General features: G+C 34.7%; 1 protein-coding gene and 1 pseudogene across 5 annotated transcripts in view; both read right to left on the bottom strand.

The window, feature by feature from the left end:
- Positions 1-8,441: 8,441 nt before the first annotated feature.
- LOC113920338 lies at positions 8,442-10,397 on the bottom strand (annotated as a pseudogene).
- Positions 10,398-10,636: 239 nt separating this feature from the next.
- The window catches only part of FSIP2 (fibrous sheath interacting protein 2), a 103,811-nt gene continuing 91,975 nt past the window's right edge, over positions 10,637-22,472 (bottom strand). For 4 of the 5 annotated variants that reach the window (XM_027590452.2, XM_027590453.2, XM_027590454.2 and 1 more), the window contains 4 exons: positions 19,739-19,785; positions 16,495-16,538; positions 13,169-13,238; positions 10,637-10,818 (listed from right to left, as the gene is read on the bottom strand). In XM_027590452.2, the coding sequence (XP_027446253.2) occupies positions 10,682-10,818; positions 13,169-13,238; positions 16,495-16,538; positions 19,739-19,785 (298 nt within the window). In that variant the 3' untranslated portion in view covers positions 10,637-10,681. The remainder of the gene's footprint in view (positions 10,819-13,168; positions 13,239-16,494; positions 16,539-19,738; positions 19,786-22,472) is intronic. The other variant, XR_003519251.2, reaches the window with a different exon arrangement.

Raw genomic sequence — 22,472 nt, 5'->3', positions numbered from 1 at the left:
GAGGGAATTCAACAAGGAATGTATATAACCGTCTTGATCATGAACTGAACTGATAAACTCTAGTGTATAAAATACTTAAACTGAAAAATACCCTACAGTGTGAAATATCTTAGCATACCAACTGACTAGAACATGGTAGAAAGTTTCCCAACTAAAATTACCTAATGATTTGCCAAAAAAATTAATTTTTTAGAAAGGAGAGTAAAAATAAAATAATTTCTCTTTACATCCATAACAGAGTAGTGGGCTGGATTTACCCTCTCCTTATGCAAAAATAAAATCTAAAAGCAGACAAAAATATATGAAATATTGTTTTCAGACATTGGACAAAATACAGTGTAAGTCTGTGATCCTTTGAGAAAATAAAAACAAGGTGAGTCCCATGAATTTCTCAACTTATTACCTGGAAGCCATTTTGTCAGTGTGGTACAAGAAAGGTTTTTGGATATGCAGTGGTGGTGGGTGAGGTTTTTTGCCTTCTCCTCCTATTTTTATAGAGTATGGAACATCTGCAGAAAACTCAATAGTGGAGTGAATATTTGTGGCCTGTGAAGAAACATCAGGGCATTGTTCTAAGTTATGGCAAAGAGGATATTTGATCTGAGTGAAAACTATCCATGAATTATACAAGTCTTAATTCATTAATTTTAGAAAAAAATTGAGGGAATGGTAAATTCAACTGAAGTCCATCAATATGTTGTATAGCAAAGTAATTGTTATTTAGAATAAATAGTTGTAAACCTAACTTTAAATTTTACAATCTATGACCTTGGATAAACCTATTAGCTTTTCTGGATCTCTGTTTTCTCATCCGTAAAATGAAATTACTAAACAAGATCGATAGTTGATAATAATTCAGAGTAACAGTAGTAATTCAATATCATCTGCATGTCTCCATATTTTTTCACAACATCTTTATAAAATAAGAATTCTTAGTATTTCAGTGAGGGCAAGTAACCTTTCTGAGATTAAAAAGGTCATAGATGACAGAGAGGAATATGAACCTAGGTACATTTGCTTCCCAACTCTGCATTATTATTCACCATATTATAATACGTAGATGTGGATTGACCAAAAATTATGTTTTTGGACATGCATTTCATAATAGAAGGAATACAAAATAGTAGATAAAAAAGGTTTAATTAAAAAAAGGAAGATCAATATAACTGTTTTAATTATTTACATAACCAAATTCTAAAAAACAGAAAGAGTTCATCTAATGTTTAGGGTCAAGATATTTTGATAGTCCAATAAACTTCAGTTATAATGGTGTTACTTTGCTCATAAAAACAAGTTGTTTTTAATGGAATTTATTTAGGCGACTGGATTATAATTTATTTAAATTCATATATTGAAGATTAATGATAGTTTTTTTCTATTTAAAATTACAGCACCATGCACATCTTTGTCTAATTTTTTTATATATTTGTTTGTCAAATTTTTGAGTTTTAATTTATGTAAAAGAATCCATTGAAATTATAAAATTCCATGAATTCTGAGTGATAATATATCTGTGGATATATTAAATATACTGTGTGTTAGGCTATCCTAAGTGCATTATGCATTATAAATCATTTAATTATCATAACTCTTCCATTTCCCCCAAGTTACTTCTTTGCTATAACTTTCTTAAAATTTGGGTTAAGAAATTTTGAATTAAGATATTTCTTAGAAATTCCAAATGTGATTTTATTCAAAGTAAAAGCTAGTTATCAAATGTACTATCATAAAATAATCTTCCTCTCAAAAATATATTTCATTATACTTTTCAACTTTTGAAAGCTTAAGTAGCACCCTTAATTTTTTAAGTAGTACAGCATAGAAATATTTGAGAGCACATTTTTTTTTTCTGTGTGATATTGGAAAATTTATAATTTAGTGTTTTTGAGAACTTCAAATTATCAATTTAATTTATAATATAGCAATATTTGTACCAGTTTATTTGCCAGTAAAGGTTCTGACATTAATGTGATAAAAAATGATCTATAAAATTGGTAAGATTACTGGGTTTTGATCTTTAGTTTCCTTTTAGTTAATAATTAGCTTGAATATCAATACACCAACTGAAAGATTGTCAGAGTGGGTAAAAAAATATGTTGTTTACAAGAAACTTAATTTAATATAAAGATACAAATATATATATTAAGGATAAATGGATGAAGAAAAATATACCACAGTAACACTAATCAAAAGAAAGCAGAAGTAGCTATATTAATTTTAGAGGAGAATTAAAAGCAAGGAAAGATACCAGAGACAAAGATGGACATTATATAATGATAAAGGGGTCAGTTCTCCAAGATGTAACAATTTAAACATGTATGCACCTTAATAACAGAGTGACAAACTACATGAGGTAAAAACTAATAAAATTGCAAGAAGAAATAGATTAATCCACTATTGTAATTGGAGAATTCAATACCCCTCTATTATAAATGGATAGATTTAGCAGGCATAAAATCAATAAGGACAATCAACTGGATAATTAATTGATATCTACAGACTATTTTTTCCAACAACAGCAGAATTTTTTCAATCATACAGGAAATATACACCAAAACAGACCATATTCTGGTCCATAAAGTACACCTAACAAATTCAAAAGAATATAAATCATATAATGTCTGCTCTCAGCCCACAGTGGAATTAAACCAGAAATAACAGAAAGATAGCCAATCCCTATTTCTTGAATAATTTTATCCTATCTTAATTTTTTAAACATTTGTATAATAGTTGAAATCTTTGTCTCCTAAATCCAACATCTGGGTCCTCTTAAAGTCCATTTATATTACCTCCTTTTCTTTCATAGTATTGGTCACAGTTTCCTGATTATTTGCATGTTTCCTAACTTTATTGACAACTGTACATTTTAGATAATATAGCAAATCTGGGTCCTTCTTTATTTTTAAAATTTTTTGGCAACTTTTCTGGATTAAGCTGCCAAATCTATCACCTCAAAGAATGTACCTAGATATATTTGTCCTCGTATGTTTTATTCTAGTTATTTATTTTTTAGCCTGGTATCTTAATGGTCACTTCTAGGGCTGCAAAGCTAAGTATCAGTTAATGACTGGGGAAGAGGATATGCCGAAATACCTTAAGTGCTTAAGGCTTTAAACCTCAGCTGAATTATCTATGTTTGTTAGAATGCATTAAAAATACAGCCAATCTTCTATTCTTCCTGGGCTTTCACTTCTTTAGTATCTGAGGTATCTCAGGTATCCAAGATCTCAAGGATCCTCTATACATGTACTTAGTCTCTAGTTAGCCAGGATTGTGTGGATAGCCTATCTCACCCTTGTAAGCTCTCTTAATACCCAGAATCTCTGGTCAGAGCACTCTGTGTACCAACAATGACTACAAACCAGTCCTAGCACAGTTGTAGGTTTTTTCCTTTCTTTTCTACTGACTTTACTACCTTTAATGAAAAAAATCACCTCATGGTTTTACCTTCTGCCCCAAATCATGTGCCCTCTCTAGAAGCAAAGCTTCTGGTTATGGTGGTCATTCAAGCCTGGAGAAAACTGTTCCAGCTGATCAAGTTAAAGAGAGAGAAGGTAGGGAGCAGCCTCATGCAAAACCAGATCTCTTTCTGTTCTTACCTGAAATTCTGGCAGGTTGTTATGAATAATCACTTCCCAATTTTTTGTTTGCCATATGCCGATTTCCAGATTCCTCATATGGTTTGCTTTAACAACTTTGTCTGGTTTTATACTTGCTTTTTGAGGAAGAGGATTTATTAAACTCCTTGAAGCCATAGCCAAAAGTTCCAGCCACAACCTTTGCAAATTTATTCAGATAATACTTAGGCACTCAGAGAAAACATTAGTCTCTTTGTCTTTCTCTTAAGTTTTTTAATATTCCTTTCCATAGACTTTTGTGGGATCTCACTTTGCTTATTGGGAAATAAACTACTTAATCTATAGCATTTTAGATCTTTTGTGTTTAAGTAGTCTCTTTTGGTTATATATCCAGCCAATTTAAACAATGTGTCAGAGAACAAATAGTCTTTTGAAGATGACTTTGCTTCATTTGAATAAATATTGTCAGTTGGGTTTCCTCCATGATCACTGTTCTTAGATTGGTCTGGTCCTTAGAATGATAACCCCTGAATTGTTTCTGGCAAACTTCAGTCATTTCAGGCACTCTCATATTAGATACCCACCAATGAAATCCATCATCTAAAACCCTGTTTTTGGTCACAAAACTTAGAGCTATCTTGCAATCATAATAATATTTATCTGTATATATGTGTGTGGGGTGTACTTGACAAATTTTATAATCGTTATGCTTTTATTTAAGCTTTATTTGAAATGTGTTAGTGTTTGAATTTTTTCAAATTTAAAAATCTAATTTATTAAATTTAAAAATTTTATAAGTAGTAGGAAGCATTTGTTGTCTAGATTGATATGTAGATATTTTGAATGCTTGAGAAAAATAGGCTAATTTTTTCATGTACCTTGAAATATCTTAAAGAATTTACATAGTGAAATTTGTAAACTGTGGTAAGTATTTAATGTAATTCTACACTGCCAAAATGATAGAATAATTGAGTATTAAACAAAGAACACAAGTAAAAGTAGTGCTTTTAATTTTAACACAAATTACTATATTTACAAGTAACTGTTATAAGTGACAGATTGCAAGTTGTGTTTACAAGTCTAAGAAGATTTAAATTTATAAACTGGATAAATTGAACACTAAAAAAATATATATAAAATCAGGGCCTAGAGTATGAAGGCCCTATTGTTGACTGAGTGCCTGTCTCGCAGTTAAAGAATCTAACACATTAGCAAAAATTTATCCATTGCATCATTGCACAACAAAGTAGGTCTCAAGAAAACAAAGGAGAAATTAGGGAAACAGGACTGGGGAAGCAGATGGAAAAGGGATGTCTAGGAACTGACCTTAATAGGGAGTTGGGGAATGGAGGAATGGTCAAGTAGTCAGTTTTATCAAGGGCCTTATTTTACCAAACACATAAATTATATCTCAGAATTATATTTTTTAATTGCTTTAATTGAATGTAACCAGCAAATGAAATCAGATCCTCTTAGATATCTGAGTGTGAACTCACAATTCTATTTATGCAGTAATACGTTAGTTCAGTAATTGGTCTCCTTTCTTTAGGAAAAAATGCAAGTCAGGTATTAGACAAAGAATAGTTTGATAAAAATTGAGAAAACAATGCCTTAACATTTCCTTCTATTTCTATATGCATTTCTGACCATGATGCAAAAGAAAATTGCACATTGCATTTGGTAATGAAATCTATGCTTTCCCCAAAATAGAGTATGATATAAAACTGTTGACCAGCTAAGCTCCTGAATTAAAACTGGTGTATAAAATTAGCAATTTTAGGACATCTGGCTTTAGGGCAGGGTAAAAGAAGAAAGAATTGTGTTATATATGAAAATGTACTTCAAATATTCTGTCCTTTTTTCTTCCTTCCTTCTGGGATTCGCATAATGCATATTTTGGTCTGCTTCATGGCATCTCATATAAGTCCTTTAGCTATATTTTCTTTTCTTCATTCTTTTTTTTTTCAGTCCTCAAACTAAATAACTTCAATTGTCATAGCTTCAAGATCACTGATTATTTCTTCTCCTTGTTGAACTCCTGTTGAACCTCTCTAATAAATTTCTTGTTTGTTATTGTACTCTTCACCTCCAGAACTTGTGTGGTTCCTTTTTAAAGCCATTTTTAAAGTTATTATGGTAAAAGTAAGCATTTTATCAGAAGATAACCATTTTAACCATTTAAAAATGTATAATTAAGTACATTTACAAATGCTGTGCAACCATCACTTCTATCCATTTCCGGAATTTGTTCATCCTCCCAAACAGAAAGTCTGCAGCCATTAAAAAATAACCTCCCATTCCACACTGTCTCCAGTTCTTGTTAAAATTTATTCTTCTTGGGCGCCTGGGTGGCTCAGTTGGTTGAGCGACTGCCTTTGGCTTGGGTCATGATCCTGGAGTCCCAGGATCGAGTCCCGCATCGGGCTCCCTGCTCGGCAAGGAGTCTGCTTCTCCCTCTGACCCTCTTCCCTCTCGTGCTCTCTATCTCATTCTCTCTCTCTCAAATAAATAAATAAAATCTTAAAAAAAATTTTAAAAAAAATTTATTCTTCTTTCTCTGTGAGTTTTTCTTTTCTGTGTACCTCAGGTAAGTAGAATTATATAACACTTACATTTGGTTTATTTCACTTAGCATAACGTTTTCAAGTTTCATACATGTTATAGTATGTGTCAGAATTTTATTTCTTTTTAAGGCTGAGTAATATTTTTCTGAGGAAATGTCAAAATTTTCCACAGTGGCTTTTGATTCCTTTTAATGATCTCTACTTCTTTATGGATATTCTCATTTAGTTTATACATTGTTTTTCTGATTTCCTTCACTCTTTGTCTATATTTTTCTTAAGCTTTTTAAACATATTTAATAAAGTCATTCTATACTCTTTATATAATTAACCCGAAGCCTGGATTTCTTCAGGGATTATTTCTTAACATTTTGTTCCTCTAAATGTGCCATACTTTCCTATTTTTTTATATTCCATGAGTTATTTTGTTGAAAACCAGACATTTGAATAGTATAACATGGTAACTTTGGAAATCAGATCTCCCTCTTTTCCAGGGCTTGTTTTTTGACTGTTGAAAGCTGTATTAGTCCATTTGTTTAGTGACTTTCCCAAACTATTTTTTAAAAGGCTATATTGCTTCTCTTTTATGGTCACTGAAGTCTCTTATCTTTGTGTTAAACTAGTTTTCATAGATTTTCCCTGAGAACCAGGAGCTAAAACACGCACATGCCAAAATCAAGAGCCAGACGCCTGACCCACTGAGCCACCCAGGTGTCCCTCGGCTTGCACCTTTTTGAGGAATGTCCCCTGCTTTTCTGGTCAGAGTTTCTAGTTATGTGAAACAGAGACAAGTGCTTTGCATCCCTCATTCAAGTATCTCCCAGACAGTTTGGGATGGACATATGCAATAATTTTCCTATAAGATTTTCTATGCTCCCTCTAGAATTAGGGACCAAGGACTTAACACTAAGGATGCAGGTTTCTTTTTCAAGAACTATGCTGGGGAGGAATTAGAGCAAGGGCAAGCAAATACACCACAAATCTTTGCTAACATTTTAAAGTTACCTTTTTCTTGTTCAATTCATTGCTGTAAACCTTTGACTATTTTCCAGAATTCTAACAGAGTTAATTTTGATAGTTTTTGCTTTTTTGTCAGTGTTTATGTGGGAGACGAAAACTTGGAGCTGCTTACTCCCTTTTGCTGCAATGGATACTAATGATTTTTTTTTTTTTTACAAATAAGACTAACAAGTATTCTGAAATTATGGCTGGATCCATCTTGATTGGCTATTCCCAAGATAATAAATAATTTTTACTAGAAATTCAGCTTCAAATTAAAGTTGATTTAACTTTTCTTTTTCTAACTCAAGGTATATTTTAATAGAATGCTCATGTGCCTTCTTGGCAATATATTCAATAATTAAATCACTAAAGAGATGAACGTTTGAAATTTATGTACTGATTTTTTTGAAATCACTCATTTTTTTGTAATGTACTTCACTAGTAAAGTTTACTGTTTTTAGAATTATTCTGTGTCCTTCATATCATACTCAACTAATTTATGGGTCCCAAATTTTTATGGAAAATGACTAAGCAAACTACCACCAATGGCATAAATCTAACTGCCATCTATTTTTGACCAGCTTGAAAACTAAGAATGGTTTTATAATTTTTAATCACTGAAAAAAATCAGAAGAATGATATTTTGTGATGTGAAAATTGAAGTTCAAATTTTACTCTTTATAAATAAATTTTCATTGGATCCATTATTTGTTTATATATTTTCTATGGCTGCTTTTGTGCTACAAAGGCCCAATGGAATAGCTTTGAAAGAGATCATACACTCTGCAAACCTGTGGTGTTTATTGTCTAGGCCTTTACATAAAAAGTTTGTCAACCTCTGTTTTAGCACAGCACAAACAAAATCAACAACCTAAGATGCCTTATGGATTTAAAGCATTCTTTAGGAACCACAGCTCAAAGGCTGTTACTTCTAGAAGTTTTAGCTACCAAAAAATTTATCAGGTGTTATGCTTTTTTCCCCAATTTAATCATTGATACTTTTAACATCTTTTTCACTAGGTTAGCCAAACATGCCCAAAGTTTCATTTAACACATGACATTTAATACAGAACCTTTTTTGGATTAAGGTTTTTCCTGGGACTTAAATTTATCCATTATTTTAACCATTTTTCTATAATCTTGACAGCCTTTTTTTTCTTATTATTACAGTATTTGTCTTCTCCCTGTCGAACCCTGAGCTAACCACTTTCCCCAGGCTGCCTGGGGAGGTATAGGAAAAAGAACATACAGGGCAGATGAGACACGGGAGAAAGACCTTTGGGAGGTGGAGATGTCTTCTTCACGTGGCAAAGAGGATGAGAAAGGCCACCATCAGGCAAAAGAGTCCCATGGTCTCTAAGAGGGCAAAGCCCAGAATGGCGTAGGAGAAGAGCTGTTGCTTCAGAGAGGGATTCCTGGCATAACCAGTGATGAGGCTCCCAGACACAGTCCGAATTCCAGCCCCAGAGCCAGCACCCCCTACTGTGGCAGCCCAGCCCCAATGAACCTGGCTGCTGTGTCGATGTCCCTTGAAATGGCACTGGTTTGGAAGCTGCGGCTAGGAATAAGTGAGGTCAGGGGACGTGGGGCTGCCAAGCTGCTGAGGCTCTTATAAGGTACCTCACCTGTCCGGTGGTTTTAGCACCACTGCACACAGTGATCGGCTCAACAGCTGAGAGGTGCTCCTGACCAAGAAGGGGTGGAGATGAACTTTGCACAGGCGTTCAGGGAATGAAGGGCTGTGGCAGGAGAGCAGCTCCCAGTGCAGAGAAGACAGAGAGGGGCAGGGAGGGGGAGAGCCAATTTTGACAGCTTTAGCAAGTAATTCTGTACTTGATGTTTCTTCTTCTACTTGAGTTGGAGAAAACTGGAAGTCTCCTTTATCATTAAAAAAAAAAACCTTCCTATTGAGTATATTATTCTTATATAGTAAATATTTACAGAACTAGGCGAATCAGAGTGCCTTGAAATCAGAGTGAATTTCAGTTGTGAGAGATTTGCTTATTTCCTGATCAACTTTTGAAAAGATTTGATAAAAAATTTTACAGTAGAATCTTATTTTAAAAGACAGCTTAAAAGCATATGGTATAGAATGTCAGTGGTTTTGATGACATCTGTAAGGATACTTTGTACTTAATACTTGTCAATATAAGCCCATTGGTAGAGTTCTTCTGAAAATAGTTTTGAACTGGACTGCCAATCATTTCTCATCAACTAACGTTTTTGAAAGGTCTGCATCTATAAGTTACATGACTTTGTGTGATCTTTGAGATCAAGTAATTTGAGATTATTATAAATAGACTAAATTACTAATTGAATCACTTCATTATCATTAGAATGTAGAATTTCTACCTTATATTCATGTCTTTTTCTCTAGGAGCTCCCTGTCATAACCTCACTAACTTTGTTAAAATCCAGTTTTGTAAAAAAATTTTTCTCAAATGTTTCTACTTTAGCACTGGCTGCTGTCAAGAAAATTTCAGATAAAAGAGAAGACATCACATTCTCTAAAAATTTATGAATCAGCATTAGGGTAGATAGTGATGATGACTGACACTCTTTGCTGTTTTGGATTTTTTAAACAAGATCCTTAGATTCCAGTGGCAAACATGCTGAAGTTGTATCCATGTCACAAAGTAACTGATTTTGAAAAGTGTCTTTTATCACTGTACTAGCTATTCCTCTTGTTAAATTTTCATTACTTTTTATGTTCTTAAAAATAGCTTTTATTTATATTCATGAAAAAATATTTATATAAAGGATTTAATGACTGCTGACCAACAGTTTTTTATTGATGGTAATTTATCCACAAACTACCTTTGTCTTTTCTGAAAAGTTTTTTTTTTTTAAGTGACAGGAGTCATTTTATGCATTTTATCCACAGTAATTAATTTTTTCTAGATGGTGCTTTATTTATAGTTGGATCTTTTTGCTTGGGAGATAATTTATAAACTGATGAAACATTATTTTCAGATGGGAAAGACTGATTTCTTATATCTGGTATGCTTTTATTTGAACCTCCAGATACAGCTTTATCAGTGAACCAATCAGTTTCATATCTGTGTTATAGAATTCATTTGAGTGTCATCTCAATTTGCTAACTATGTTGGTGAAAATACCCTCTAAAAATTTAACAGGAATTTAGCAGGAATTTTCAGTTGGCTAACTTCAAGTGATTTTTTTTTGTTATGTGAGATAAGACTTTATAGATAATAAAAGTTTGCATTTGGATTCATTTTTCTACCTCCAAGGCCATTTTTCGGTGGTTGCTTAAGTGCTGACTGGTTACTGTGTACACTTTTTGTCTCTTTATCCTTATGACACACAGGTGATACTACAGCTCTGCCTTTTCTTATACCAAAATGCTTATCAAAAGCATTCATCAAAACATTCTCTTACCCAGATCTCTACTGCACTTTCTTTTGCTCTTAAACTTTTGCTCAATATTATAAAAATCATCTCATAGGACAATATGTTATGCTTTAAAAACCACTTTATTTTTTAAGGGAAGTAAGCATAGTTATATCAGGTATAAAAGCTTCAGTGCTCATCCTGGTGAGGTGGTGAGGAAGATTTGGAAATATTGGTGTTAGTTCGAGAAAACACCTTTGACAGAGCTGAAGATAGCTTTGCCAGCATTTTAGATCCTTGTTTGGAAATACTAGGCTTGAGAGTTTCTGTGGACAAAGCAGAAAATTAATATGGATATTTATTAGACATTCTAATTGGGAGAAGTTATACTATAGCATTGATGATTTAGAATTCAGAAAGAGACATTTATAAAATACTTTATGGGATTTAAAAAACATTCAAAAAGACTCTTTTGATTTGATCCTTCTAACACTCTTATGAGAGTAATAGGGGAAATAGGAAGAAAAATATCTCCATTTTTAAATACTGAATCTTGGCAAGGTCAAATACCTTGCATAAGGTCATATGAGTAGAAAATGGCCACACTGGAACAGGGTCCAGCTTTCTGACTCTCATGGCATCATTATACCTCCTGCATTCTGATGCTTCTTTAGTCAGGTGTGTAAAGAATGTCTTTCTTTATCTAGCAGAACACTCTTGGAAAATGCCAGATGAGCTAAACTCACATGGGAAAGTAACTTTCAACTCTATACAGTAAGGGTATCTATTTCAGAGTGCTTAAGTGAAAGTACAAGTGCATTAAAATTGCTATATATTCTCACCTACTTTGGGTGAATTTTCAGTTGGCTAACTTCAAGTGATTTTTTTTGTTATGTGAGATAAGACTGTATAGATAATAAAAGTTTTCATTTGGATTCATTTTTCTACATGACTTATTCAGCACATGGGCTCTTAAAGAATATCATATTTTAATTATCACAAAATGATATTTTTACATGTAAACATGTAAAGACCAAAAGTGAACATTTATGTACTTTTTTGAAACTTTATAACAGGGCATAAAAACACACATGCCAGTAAAAACCAATATTTTCTTATTTCTAGTAGATGCCAAAGTTCATGACTGTACCTCTTGCAGTTATCTAGAGTTGTCTTTTCTAGAAAGATAATATTCTATGATTAAAGCAAAGATAGCCTACAGTAAATTTAACTATGAAGAACAAAAAAGTATATTTAGGTTTTTAACTGTGCTATTATTTTTAAAAATGACCTAAGAATTTAAAAGGAAATAGCTAAAATCTGCAGCAATAAGACACAAAAACATGGATGAAAGAGAAAGATGTACATTCTGAAAAAAATAAATTTTTTACTGACATGACTGAGACATTGTTGCAAGACTTCTGAAATTCTTATTGGAGATATTAGAGAGCTTCCATTCTTAAAAATTAGTGGTCTTATTAAAAAATTCAGATTCCTGGGCACCATTACTCAGAGATACTAACTTAGGCAGTCTAGAGAGAGTCTAGGAATCTGCATTGTTAAAAAAAAATACACTGGATGATTCCAATGCAAAGCCGTTCCTGGAAACATACTGAGGGTACTGCCTCAAATATGAATCCATTTTAGATTCCTTGTATCTTGTTCAAGACCAGTGGGTGGCTAGTATCATAGGTTAATAACCTACATGAAGCTCATCCCTAGAGAGAGTAGTGAACCCTGTGTTTGTCCTTTAATAGTTCTTTTCGTAGCAAAACTATGGACTATCTTTGGTCATTACCCAAAATGAGGCTCATTCTGGGAATGCAGTGGCCACAATATGGAACCACATTATGGAGGGAAGCAAAAATGGAGGATCAAAGTCAGATCTGTTTTCAGGCCCTAAAAGCTCTCCATTTGTTGACTGTGTAAACTCAGGTGATTATTACCTCCATTTTCTCTTTTGTAAATTAGGGCATTATGATTGACGGAGGGATAGTAGTATGGTATAGGGGATATAGACAAGTTTAGTTTGGCCCACAAAACATTTCACAAAAGCGTTCAATTATTTGATCAAATTTAAAAGTCAGGATTTTCACATAAAACTTTCATCACCAGCTTCTTTTGAAAAAAGGCTAAGACTTGAACTGGAAGACCTAGCAACAACCAAATATGTCAGTGATTGGATGTGAGTATCAGTTCCTCCTTTATACAGGACATGCCATCTCCAGTGGACCACAGACCTGCTCAACCTACTGCTCTTCTTTATAGTAACTGTCTGGCTCCTGTGGGCATTTGAGTGTATGAATTATGGTCATATTGAATGAGCTTAAGCTTTGAAGTTGGGCAGATCTGTGTTTGAATCTCAGCTCTGCAGTTTATTAACTATGCGGTGACCTTGAGTAACCTACTCTTGCTTTCTTCTTCAATGACTCTCACTTTCCTCTTTAATAAAATGGAGATATCTGGTACCTAATAAATGTTAATCCCATTATTTATTACTGTGGTTTGAGGTTAAAGTAAAAAAATTACATAATAAACTGCAAAATGGCTATACACACATACATATACATAAGTAAGTATATTACTTCAATCTCAGTACTCAACCTCAGGTATCAATACTGAAAGGGAGGAGCCAGTCATTCCAGGAGGAATGCTAAAGGATAGTATATTTTGTACCTGAAATGAATTCTTTTGAGGAATACACACTGCCAGTAATATTCTTGTTTCCTTCAAAGATGGTGATAAACTGTGAAGACAAAGTACATAGTTAACGTTTTATTGGACTCTACACACTAGAGATACCTAGAAATCCCTCAAAGATGTAGTACAACCATTGTAGCACCTTACATAAATAGTATCTGAGCTCTGTAGTCTCAGAATTATTCTCTGAGTCTTAGGCTCAAAATTTTTGCCAATTGTGGCACCTAGGATTGACCCTTGTCATAGATGTGGGCCTTAGCCACCATTAAATGATGATCAGGCATCTTAAGTCAATAAAAATGTCAGCTCTGTCTGCCCCCTCCCTCTTTGGGTTAATTGAAATAAGTAACAAATTATAAATTCTTTTCTGATGCTAGAGATAATGGTTAAGTGGGGAAGGAAAATGTATGTTCATTATGTAATTCCAATTTCCTGTTATGGAAATCTTAGGCATTTTGGGGTCTGGAATAATAAAGTGGCTATGTGGACCTAGTCAGGTAGGGAACATGGCTCAGATGATAGTTTTACTCTATGGGCCTGTATCACCTCTGAATGCAGAAGCAGCAATCTTCTCAGAAATGTATAAAATAGACTGGGATAGGTTGCTGGACTTCATTGTATATATTTTATAATACTAGTTATTAAATAAGGAAATCAATGAAGAGAAATGAAAGAAGGCCTAAATACATGAAACATAAAATGTGTTATGTATAGTTTATGTAAAGACCACCAGATATTATAAGAGTTTTATCATAGCTCCTCCAAGAGGATTTGAGGCAGCTTATTTATTTATATATTTCTGGAGAGCTGAGGAATAAAATGGAGCTGAGACTATCTAAATCACTGATTCTCAGTATTGGCTGCACAATAGTTATATGTGGAAATTTTTAAAAAAAAATATGAATCCCTGGGTCCCAAACCTCCAGTTGAATTTAAATTTCTGAGGGTGAGGCATATATTGATACCTTTTAAAAATGCCACGTGTGACTGACTTGACAATCCCTAATCTAAAAGCAGAGGGCAGATGCTACCAAGTGTCTGAGATGAGTAAGTATACATAAGTTCTGCTGGAAACATCTATCTTTGCATTAGGTTTAAGAGTATTTGCCATTTCTTCATGGAACACTATTATAATCACTGCTTTAAGTTTTTGTCTGAAAATTCCAAAATCTTGGCTGCATTGGACTTACATCTCTTGTCCTTTCCTTTAAAAGTTGTAGACATTGTCTTATTTCTTTACATGTTAAGTAATTTTGGATTCTATCTTGGGCATTTTAAATAATTTATGAGATTCCAAGAACTGTTAGAATCCTCTGGAGATGGTTGAGATTTTTGTTTGTTTTTTTTGCTTAACTAGGTAATTAGCCCACTTAGATTCAGACCACACATCCTACCCTCCTTTCTATGGCTGTATTTCCAATGTAAATTCAATTTCCAAAGTCCTGGCAGTACTTTTTTGTATCCCTCTGTATGCACCACTATTAAAGCTACAGTTGAAGTTCTCAAAGCCTTTTGTTTATACAAGTTCAGGTCAGTTCCATACCTGCACAGCTCAGGAGAGACTTTTCAGACAGATTTGTAGGGGATCCTTTTTTGATGATCCTCTGTGACTTTTTTTTTTTTTTTTTTTAGTATCTTTAACACTCAGAAGTCCCCTTTTCTGGTTCTATGGCTAAATGCTGTGGCTACCCTCCCTGTGTGCTGTCTCACACATCCCATAACTGCATCCATGTCTAGGGTGAAATGACAAAAGAAAGCAGAGAAAAAAGTAGCAGATTTCCTTCTAATATTCTTCAGGTTTCTGGAGACCTTTTCCTAATTCTTCTGGTCAGAGAGAAGGATTTTGTCTGAGTTTTAAGTGCCCCAGCAGCCTCTGCTGCCATTGCTATGTAGCTTCATGTCTGAAACTTGCCTTGAGGCAGAACCAAGAGAGGCGGGAAAAGTGGGAAAAAAGTGAGTTTCTTCTACTTCCCAGTCCACAGGAACTTCTTCCTAATTCTGGTAAGAGAGCAATGGTTTCTCCTAAAGATTTATTCTGCCTATTCTATGTAAGTCCAGGATTTGAACTGCTCTGGGTCTAAACTTGGAGATATGGGGCAGGGGTGGGGGGAGGCAGCAGGAAACTGATAATGGTATTTGTGATCCTTTGAGTTTTTATTTCCCTCCTCAAACTCCTGCTATTATTCATTTTTCAGCATCCTCAGTAGTTTTCCAGCATTTTTAGTTGTAAAGAGAGAGAGCCGGGGTGGAATGTGCTTACTACACCTTACTTTGAACTGGAGTAGCTATACCAGTTCCAACCATGTTTCACCATGGAAAAAGCTACAAGTGAGGGGAAAGGCAAAGAGCCAAAAGGGTCCAGATTAGCCAGGGACTCAGCCTGGCACAAGAAATAGTCTGTAATCAGGTTGTCAGTCTAGAGATTCTCTGTCTCCCTGTTATTTCCATATGATTTTACTTGTTAAATATGGTCTAAGTGAAGCCTGAGGTTGTCAAATAGATGTTTATATTTATAAATGAGGATTAGGTTGAATGAGGAACTAGCCCAGCATCTTCAGGGTTTGGTATGAGTAAGAATTTTAAGATTTGGTTCTGAAAACTACTCTAATAATGAGAAGGGATTGGAAAATTGATGGATTATGTGTGCATGGTGTTTGGGAAACTCAATTAGAAGTGGTGTTCAATTGAGCCAAGAAACAAAGTGATAAAAACAGAAGAGGATCTGTAGTTTCAGCCCTTATTGGAAACTTCTAAAAAGGAGCAAGGAAGAGGAAATTTCCTGGGTTTATGGTGGAGAGTAGCCTGGCCTTTTGTAAAGCTGCCTTTAAACAGTCAGTCCTTTGGAATACAGAAAAATAGATGGAATCTGCACTAATTTCCTGCAAACCAGTTTCCTCTGTTTTTGAAGCTTCTGTTCCCTCCCTGCCTCCTCCAAGTTCCTCACTTGGTTCTACCTGCCCTAGACAAGGCCAAGTGACTCCCTGTAGGGTTTTCTTCGGAGACTGTAGTAACAGAGTTTAGGAATGGAATTGTATTTAGGTGTTAGGGAAGAACAGTGGCTTATTCTGTGCACTTAAGCAAGGAATAATTTAATTGTAAAGTGAGAATTTGTTTCTCCAGTAACATGGACAGGTCTCAGCCAGAGGGGTCACGTGACCTGAGCAGGAAGAAATTGTGAATAGGGGTGCGCTTCCTGATGTCCCTCAAATAGTACCACCCAAGCCCTGATTTGACCTTGAAAACTGGGCTATATTAAACTGGACCCCATATATACCAATTGCTGTTTATTGAAAAATATTTACCTTAACACTGTTTGAATTCTCTGGCATTTGCTCCTGAGAATTTCCTGTTGGGGAGGGGAAAAAAAGTAAAAATAGTATTTTTTTTGGAGGCATGAATAGTACTGAGACAAACCTGGTCTTATTACTTTTCACCAGAAAGTTCTAGAATTTAGGCAAGTAGAAGACACTATTATTACTTTCAGTGTATGGACAATGAGAATAAAACTGAAATAGGTAATATCCCTAGAATTCTGGGGCATGTCTTTTATCTTCCTTTAGGAATTATGAAAGATAAAATATGATTTGGTAGGAGAGGCACCCTCTGTAACTTAACAGCCACATGTTTATGCACAACTACTCAATCTCTATAAGCCTATTTGTTTACATGTAAATGAGAGATTACCTTATAGATGATTCCTATGGGCCTTCCAGCTCTAACACTCTGATTCTGCATAGCTAATTAAAAGCAGATAATTGGAACAAACAGGAAAATGCTGGTTTTATGAAATAATTTGAGTGAGAACCAGGAGAATTTTGAGGCAATACCAAGAGGAAATCTGGAGGAATTGCTACGGAACCAAAAGTTGCCTAAGTTCCAGGGGAGGTTAGTATGCCTGTAAAACAAATTTAGCCTAAGGAGTTAGAAATGATGAGAAAATTTTTACAAAGATCCACCACTAGGGGGGCTGAAAATCTGAATTTGAGTCTTAGCTTCACTTCTTCGAGCTGTGTGAACACTGGCAAATTGAATCCAACTTACTTGACTGTTTCCTCATCATGTAGAATGTGAATGAGACTGTCTTCCCTGCCTGTCTCACAAAAGGATGCAATGAGATATCTTATATAAAAATATTGTGCATTTTATAGAAATGTAATCATCAAGGGCCAAAACAAGTGGTCATTCTCTGCATTATCCTTTAGATCAATATAGGTTTTTTGGGGAAAAAAATGTTGTAGTAGAACTTCAATTAACTCAAATATGAGAAGGAATGATTATTGCACTTATCTGACAATATTGGTAAAATTTTATTGTTGGTTGATAATCTTTTTAAAGTGCCTGACTCTATATTGCAAATAATTGAACTAACTGACTTTTGCTTTTAAGTGACTGAGGGTATTGGGTTTACTTCCAGGGCTATCATTCCAAATGCAGGTTAAGTTTCTAGGCTAAATGGCTGTCAACTTCCGAGGATATACTAGGAATTTGTTTTGATGAAAAGTCAAAGAAAAATTTCTGATATTTGAGGATCTCAGGTATTCAGATTTGTTATTTTATTGTATATCTATATGAAACAAAGAATATAATTTTCCAGTCCTAACCTCTCCATTAAACTTCAGTCTTAAACATCCTATTTCTTATGTGATACCTCAACTTGACTATCTAATGGGTACCTCAATCTCAACATAACCAAAACAGAGTTCTTGTGCCTCTCATTAGTTATTCCCATTGTCCCTCTTATTTTACTAAATGCTCTTCTTCCTAAATATATGCCTATTTTAGGTTCTTGGGGGTACAGCTGTGATCTTCATGGAGCTTACATTCTAAAAGGAGATAGTGAAAAAACAATTAAGGGTCTATCAGATAGTTATTAAGTGCCAGTGAGAAAAATAAGCAAGGAAGTGGAATAGTTAGTGCCATGGTGGGAATGAGGCTACAGTTTCAGAGTACGGTCAAAGAAGACCTCACTGAGAAGGTGAAATTTGAACAAAGACCTGAAGGTGAGGGATGAGCAATGCAGATGTAGGGGGAAGAGCTCTACACAAGGATCAGCAAGACCAAAGGCCCTGAATGCCTGGAATGTTTAAGGAATAGCAAGGTCCATGAGGCTGGAGCAGAGAGCCAGGAAGAGAAACAGGGGAGGACATTAGAGATGTATTGGGGGAGAGATGATGTCCAGAAGATGTAGGGTTTAGCAAGCTATCATAGTTTCTTTGGCTTTTGTCCCAGATGAGATGGGGAGTACTTATCAATATCTGGAATTATCTTGTTTATGTCCTTAACCTTTGATGCCCACCCCAGGTTACAGTGTAAATTCTATGAGATTAAGGACTTTGTCAGTTTTGTTCACACATGGGATTCTAGAACACAAAGGAAATGCTCAGTAAATATTTGAATGAATGAATAAATAATGATTGAATTGGGTAGGTGAAATACTACTGAAGGTTGTAAGACTTAAGCATGATCATTGCAACAAAATTGGAAAAGGAAGAAAAAAAACCCCCACTGCATTTATGGTCAGGAGACTTAAGATCCAGAATTAGCTCTGCCTCAGCCTCAGAGTAACCTTGGCAGGACTGCTTTGTCATCCTTAGCTTGAGTTTCCTCATGTAAACATGAGGGGGTTTGTATTAAATGGTTTTTGTCTCACTAGCAGTCTATGCTTCCATACTACAGGTATGATCTGTGATTATTGTGGCATCTTCCAATTATGGTGTGTTTATAGAATTCTGGCATATTTATTGCTATTCTAGGAGTCATCTTAATGAAAATAATTTCACTTCCAAAGTGAGACAATATGTTTTTAAAGTAATTCCTTCAGTGGATTTTGTGTTTGAAATAGCCAAGTGTGGACCTGTGGTTTGAGTTTTAAAGCCACTTTATGGTAAACATGACACTCTACCTCTTCTACGTATGATAACTGATAGAACCACATTGATCCTCTGAGGTTTCAAAAAATAGAGAACCAAAAGTTCTCACAAATGTTCTGAGGAGTAGGTACTAATAGAGATTTTTAAAAAATAGTGAAGTCCATACTAGTCAGACATTAATGTGAGCAAATAAATTTAACTAAAAGCTCCCCCCCACACACTTTTTGTACATTTTTTTTTTTGTACAAAAAGTGTGTACATTTTGGTAGGACTAAGCACAAAGGAAGGGTAAGAAATCATTAAATCCTAGTATAATGAGTTCTGGCTCAGATAAAAGCTATTGTGTGGTGCATCCTTATTTTATGAATATTTTTCACAGGGGCATGGTAAATATGAATTCATAATATGACACCATTTTCTTGATCAAAATCATTAATAAAATCTTGATAGCCATTCAGCAAAGGCAAATTAGTTGGCTCATCTTAACACCTGAGTGATGTAGTACTGGATTATTTTCCAAAAAATAGGTAAATTCACAGGAAAAAAAGTATCAACCTCAGGTTTGATAACTAAAAAATTCATCAAAGCAGTAAAAAAACAAAAAGCAATAGCTGAAAAGTTCATTAAAGCAGTAAAGCAGTCTCCTTTTGAATTTAAGAAAAACAATAAATCCAACCTTCTAATAATTTGTCACTTGAATCTGGGGTAAAATCTTCAGTCTCACTAAAACAAAAGAAAGAACATTTCATTTTCTCTGTATTTATTGAATGAAGAAATTACTGGTTAAGCAAGAGAACAATCTGTCAGTTATTCTTCATATGGAAGTAAACTTGGAATAATTTATCACTGAGTTCCCAAATCAAATGAAAATGATTTCTAAATTGACATTTTTTTCACTTTTAAAATTTTGGTTAAATATACATAACATGAAATTTGCCACCTTAACCATTTTTAAGTACAGTTCTGTGCTTGAGTACATTCTCATTGTTGTGCAATCATCATCACTATCTATTCTCCAGAACTTTTTCATCTTCCCCAACTGTCACTTTGTACCTATTATATATTAACACCACATTACCCTCTCTCTGTTTCCAGGGACCACTATTTTACTTTCTGCTTCTATGATTTGACTACCTGAAGTATCTCATATAAGTGGAATCATGTAATATTAGTCCTTTTGTGACTGACATTTCATTTAGCATAATGTCTTCAAGGTTCATACGTGTAGCATGTGTCAGAATTTCCTCTTTAAGGCTTAATAATATTCTATTGAATGTATATATCACATTTTCCTTAACCATTCATCTATCAGTGACTCTTGAGTTGCTTCCAGGATTTGGCTATTGTTAATAATGCTGCTTATGAATATGAGTGTATGAATATCTGAGTGACTGTTTTCAGTACTTGTGGATATATATCCAGAAGTGTAATTGCTGGATCCTAGGGTAACTCTATTTTTTGGTAAACTGTCATACTGTTTCCCACAGCAACTGCACCATTTTATTTATTATTATTTTATTATTTTTATTATGTTAGTCACCATACAGTACATCACTGATTTTTGATGTAGTGTTCCATGATTCATTGTTTGCTTATAACACCCAGTGCTCCATGCAATATGTGCCCTTTAATACCCATCACCAGGCTAACCCATTCCCCCAACCCCCTCCCCTCTAAAACACTCAGTTTGTTTCTCGGAGTCCATAGTCTCTCTCATGGTTCATCTCCCACTCTGATTCCCCCCTGCCTTCATTTTTCCCTTCCTTCTCCTAATGTCCTCCATGCTATTTCTTATGTTCCACAAATAAGTGAAACCATATGATAATTGACTTTCTCTGCTTGACTTAGTTCACTTAGAATAATCTCCTCCAATCCCATCCATGTTGATGTAAAAGTTGGGTTCTCATCCTTTCTGATGGCTGAGTAATATTCCATTGTATATATGGACCACATCTTTATCCCTTCGTCTGTTGAAGGGCTTCTAAGTTCTTTCCACAGTTTGGCTATTGTCGACATTGCTGCTATGAACATTGGGGTGCATATGGCCCTTCTTTTCACTACATCTGTGTCTTTGGGGTAAATACCCAGGAGTGCAATTGCTGGGTCATAGGGTAACTCTATTTTTAATTTTTTGAGGAACCTCCACACTGTTTTCCAAAGTGGCTGTACCAACTTGCATTCCCACCAACAGTGTAAGAGGGTTCCCCTTTCTCCACAACCTCTCCAACACTTGTTTCTTGCCTTGTCAATTGTTGCCATTCTAACTGGAGTAGGGTGGTATCTCAATGTGGTTTTGATTTGAATTTCCCTGATGGCTAATGATGATGAACATTTTTTCATGTGTCTGTTAGCCATTTGTATGTCTTCTTTAGAAAATTGTCTGATCGTGTCTTCTGCCCAATTTTTGACTTGTTTGTTTTTTGGGTGTTGAGATTGAGAAGTTCTTTATAGATCTTGGATATCAGCCCTTTGTCTTTAGTGTCATTTGCAAATATCTTCTCCCATTCTGTGGGTTGCCTCTCCCATTCTGTGGGTTGCCTCTTTGTTTTGCCTCTGATAAAAAGAAGCTTTTTATCTTGATGAAGTCCCAAAAGTTCATTTTTTATTTTGTTTCCCTTGCCTTTGGAGACGTGTCTTGAAAGAGTTGCTGTGCCTGATGTTGAAGAGGTTACTGCCTACATTCTCCTCTAGGATTTTGATGGATTCCTGTCTCACATTGAGGTCTTTCATCCATTTTGAGTTTATCTTTGTGTGTGGTATAAGAGAATGGTTGAGTTTCATTCTTCTGTGTATAGCTGTCCAATTTTCCCAGCACCATTTATTGAAGAGACTTTTTTTCCGTTGCGTATTTTTTCCTGCTTTGTCGAAGATTAGTTGACCATAGAGTTGAGGTTCCATATCTGGGCTGTCTATTCTGTTCCATTGGTCTATGGGTCTGTTTTTGTGCCAGTACCGTGCTGTCTTGGTGATCACAGCTTTGTAATATAGCTTGAAATCAGGCAACGTGATGCCCCCAGCTTTGTTTTTCTTTTTCAACATTTCCTTGTCGATTTGGGCCTTTTCTGATTCCATACAAATTTTAGGATTGTTTTTTCCAGCTCTTTGAAAAATGCCAGTGGTATTTTGATTAGGATGGCGTTGAAGGTATAGATTGCTCTGGGCAGCATAGACATTTTAGCAATGTTTATTCTTCTGATCCATGAGCATGGAAGTTTTTCTTTTTGTGTTTTCTTCAATTTCTTTCATGAATATTCTGTAGTTCCTAGAGTATAGATCCTTTACCTCTTTGGTTAGGTTTATTCTGAGGTATCTTATGGTTTTTGGTACTATTGTAAATGGAATCTATTCTCTAATTTCTCTTTCTACAGTTACATTGTTAGTGTATAAGAAAGCAACTGATTTCTGTGCAC

This window comes from Zalophus californianus, chromosome 3, assembly GCF_009762305.2.
Source record: "Zalophus californianus isolate mZalCal1 chromosome 3, mZalCal1.pri.v2, whole genome shotgun sequence".
Classification (NCBI taxonomy): Eukaryota; Metazoa; Chordata; class Mammalia; order Carnivora; family Otariidae; genus Zalophus; species Zalophus californianus.
This window is presented reverse-complemented; position numbering and strand designations above follow the sequence as displayed.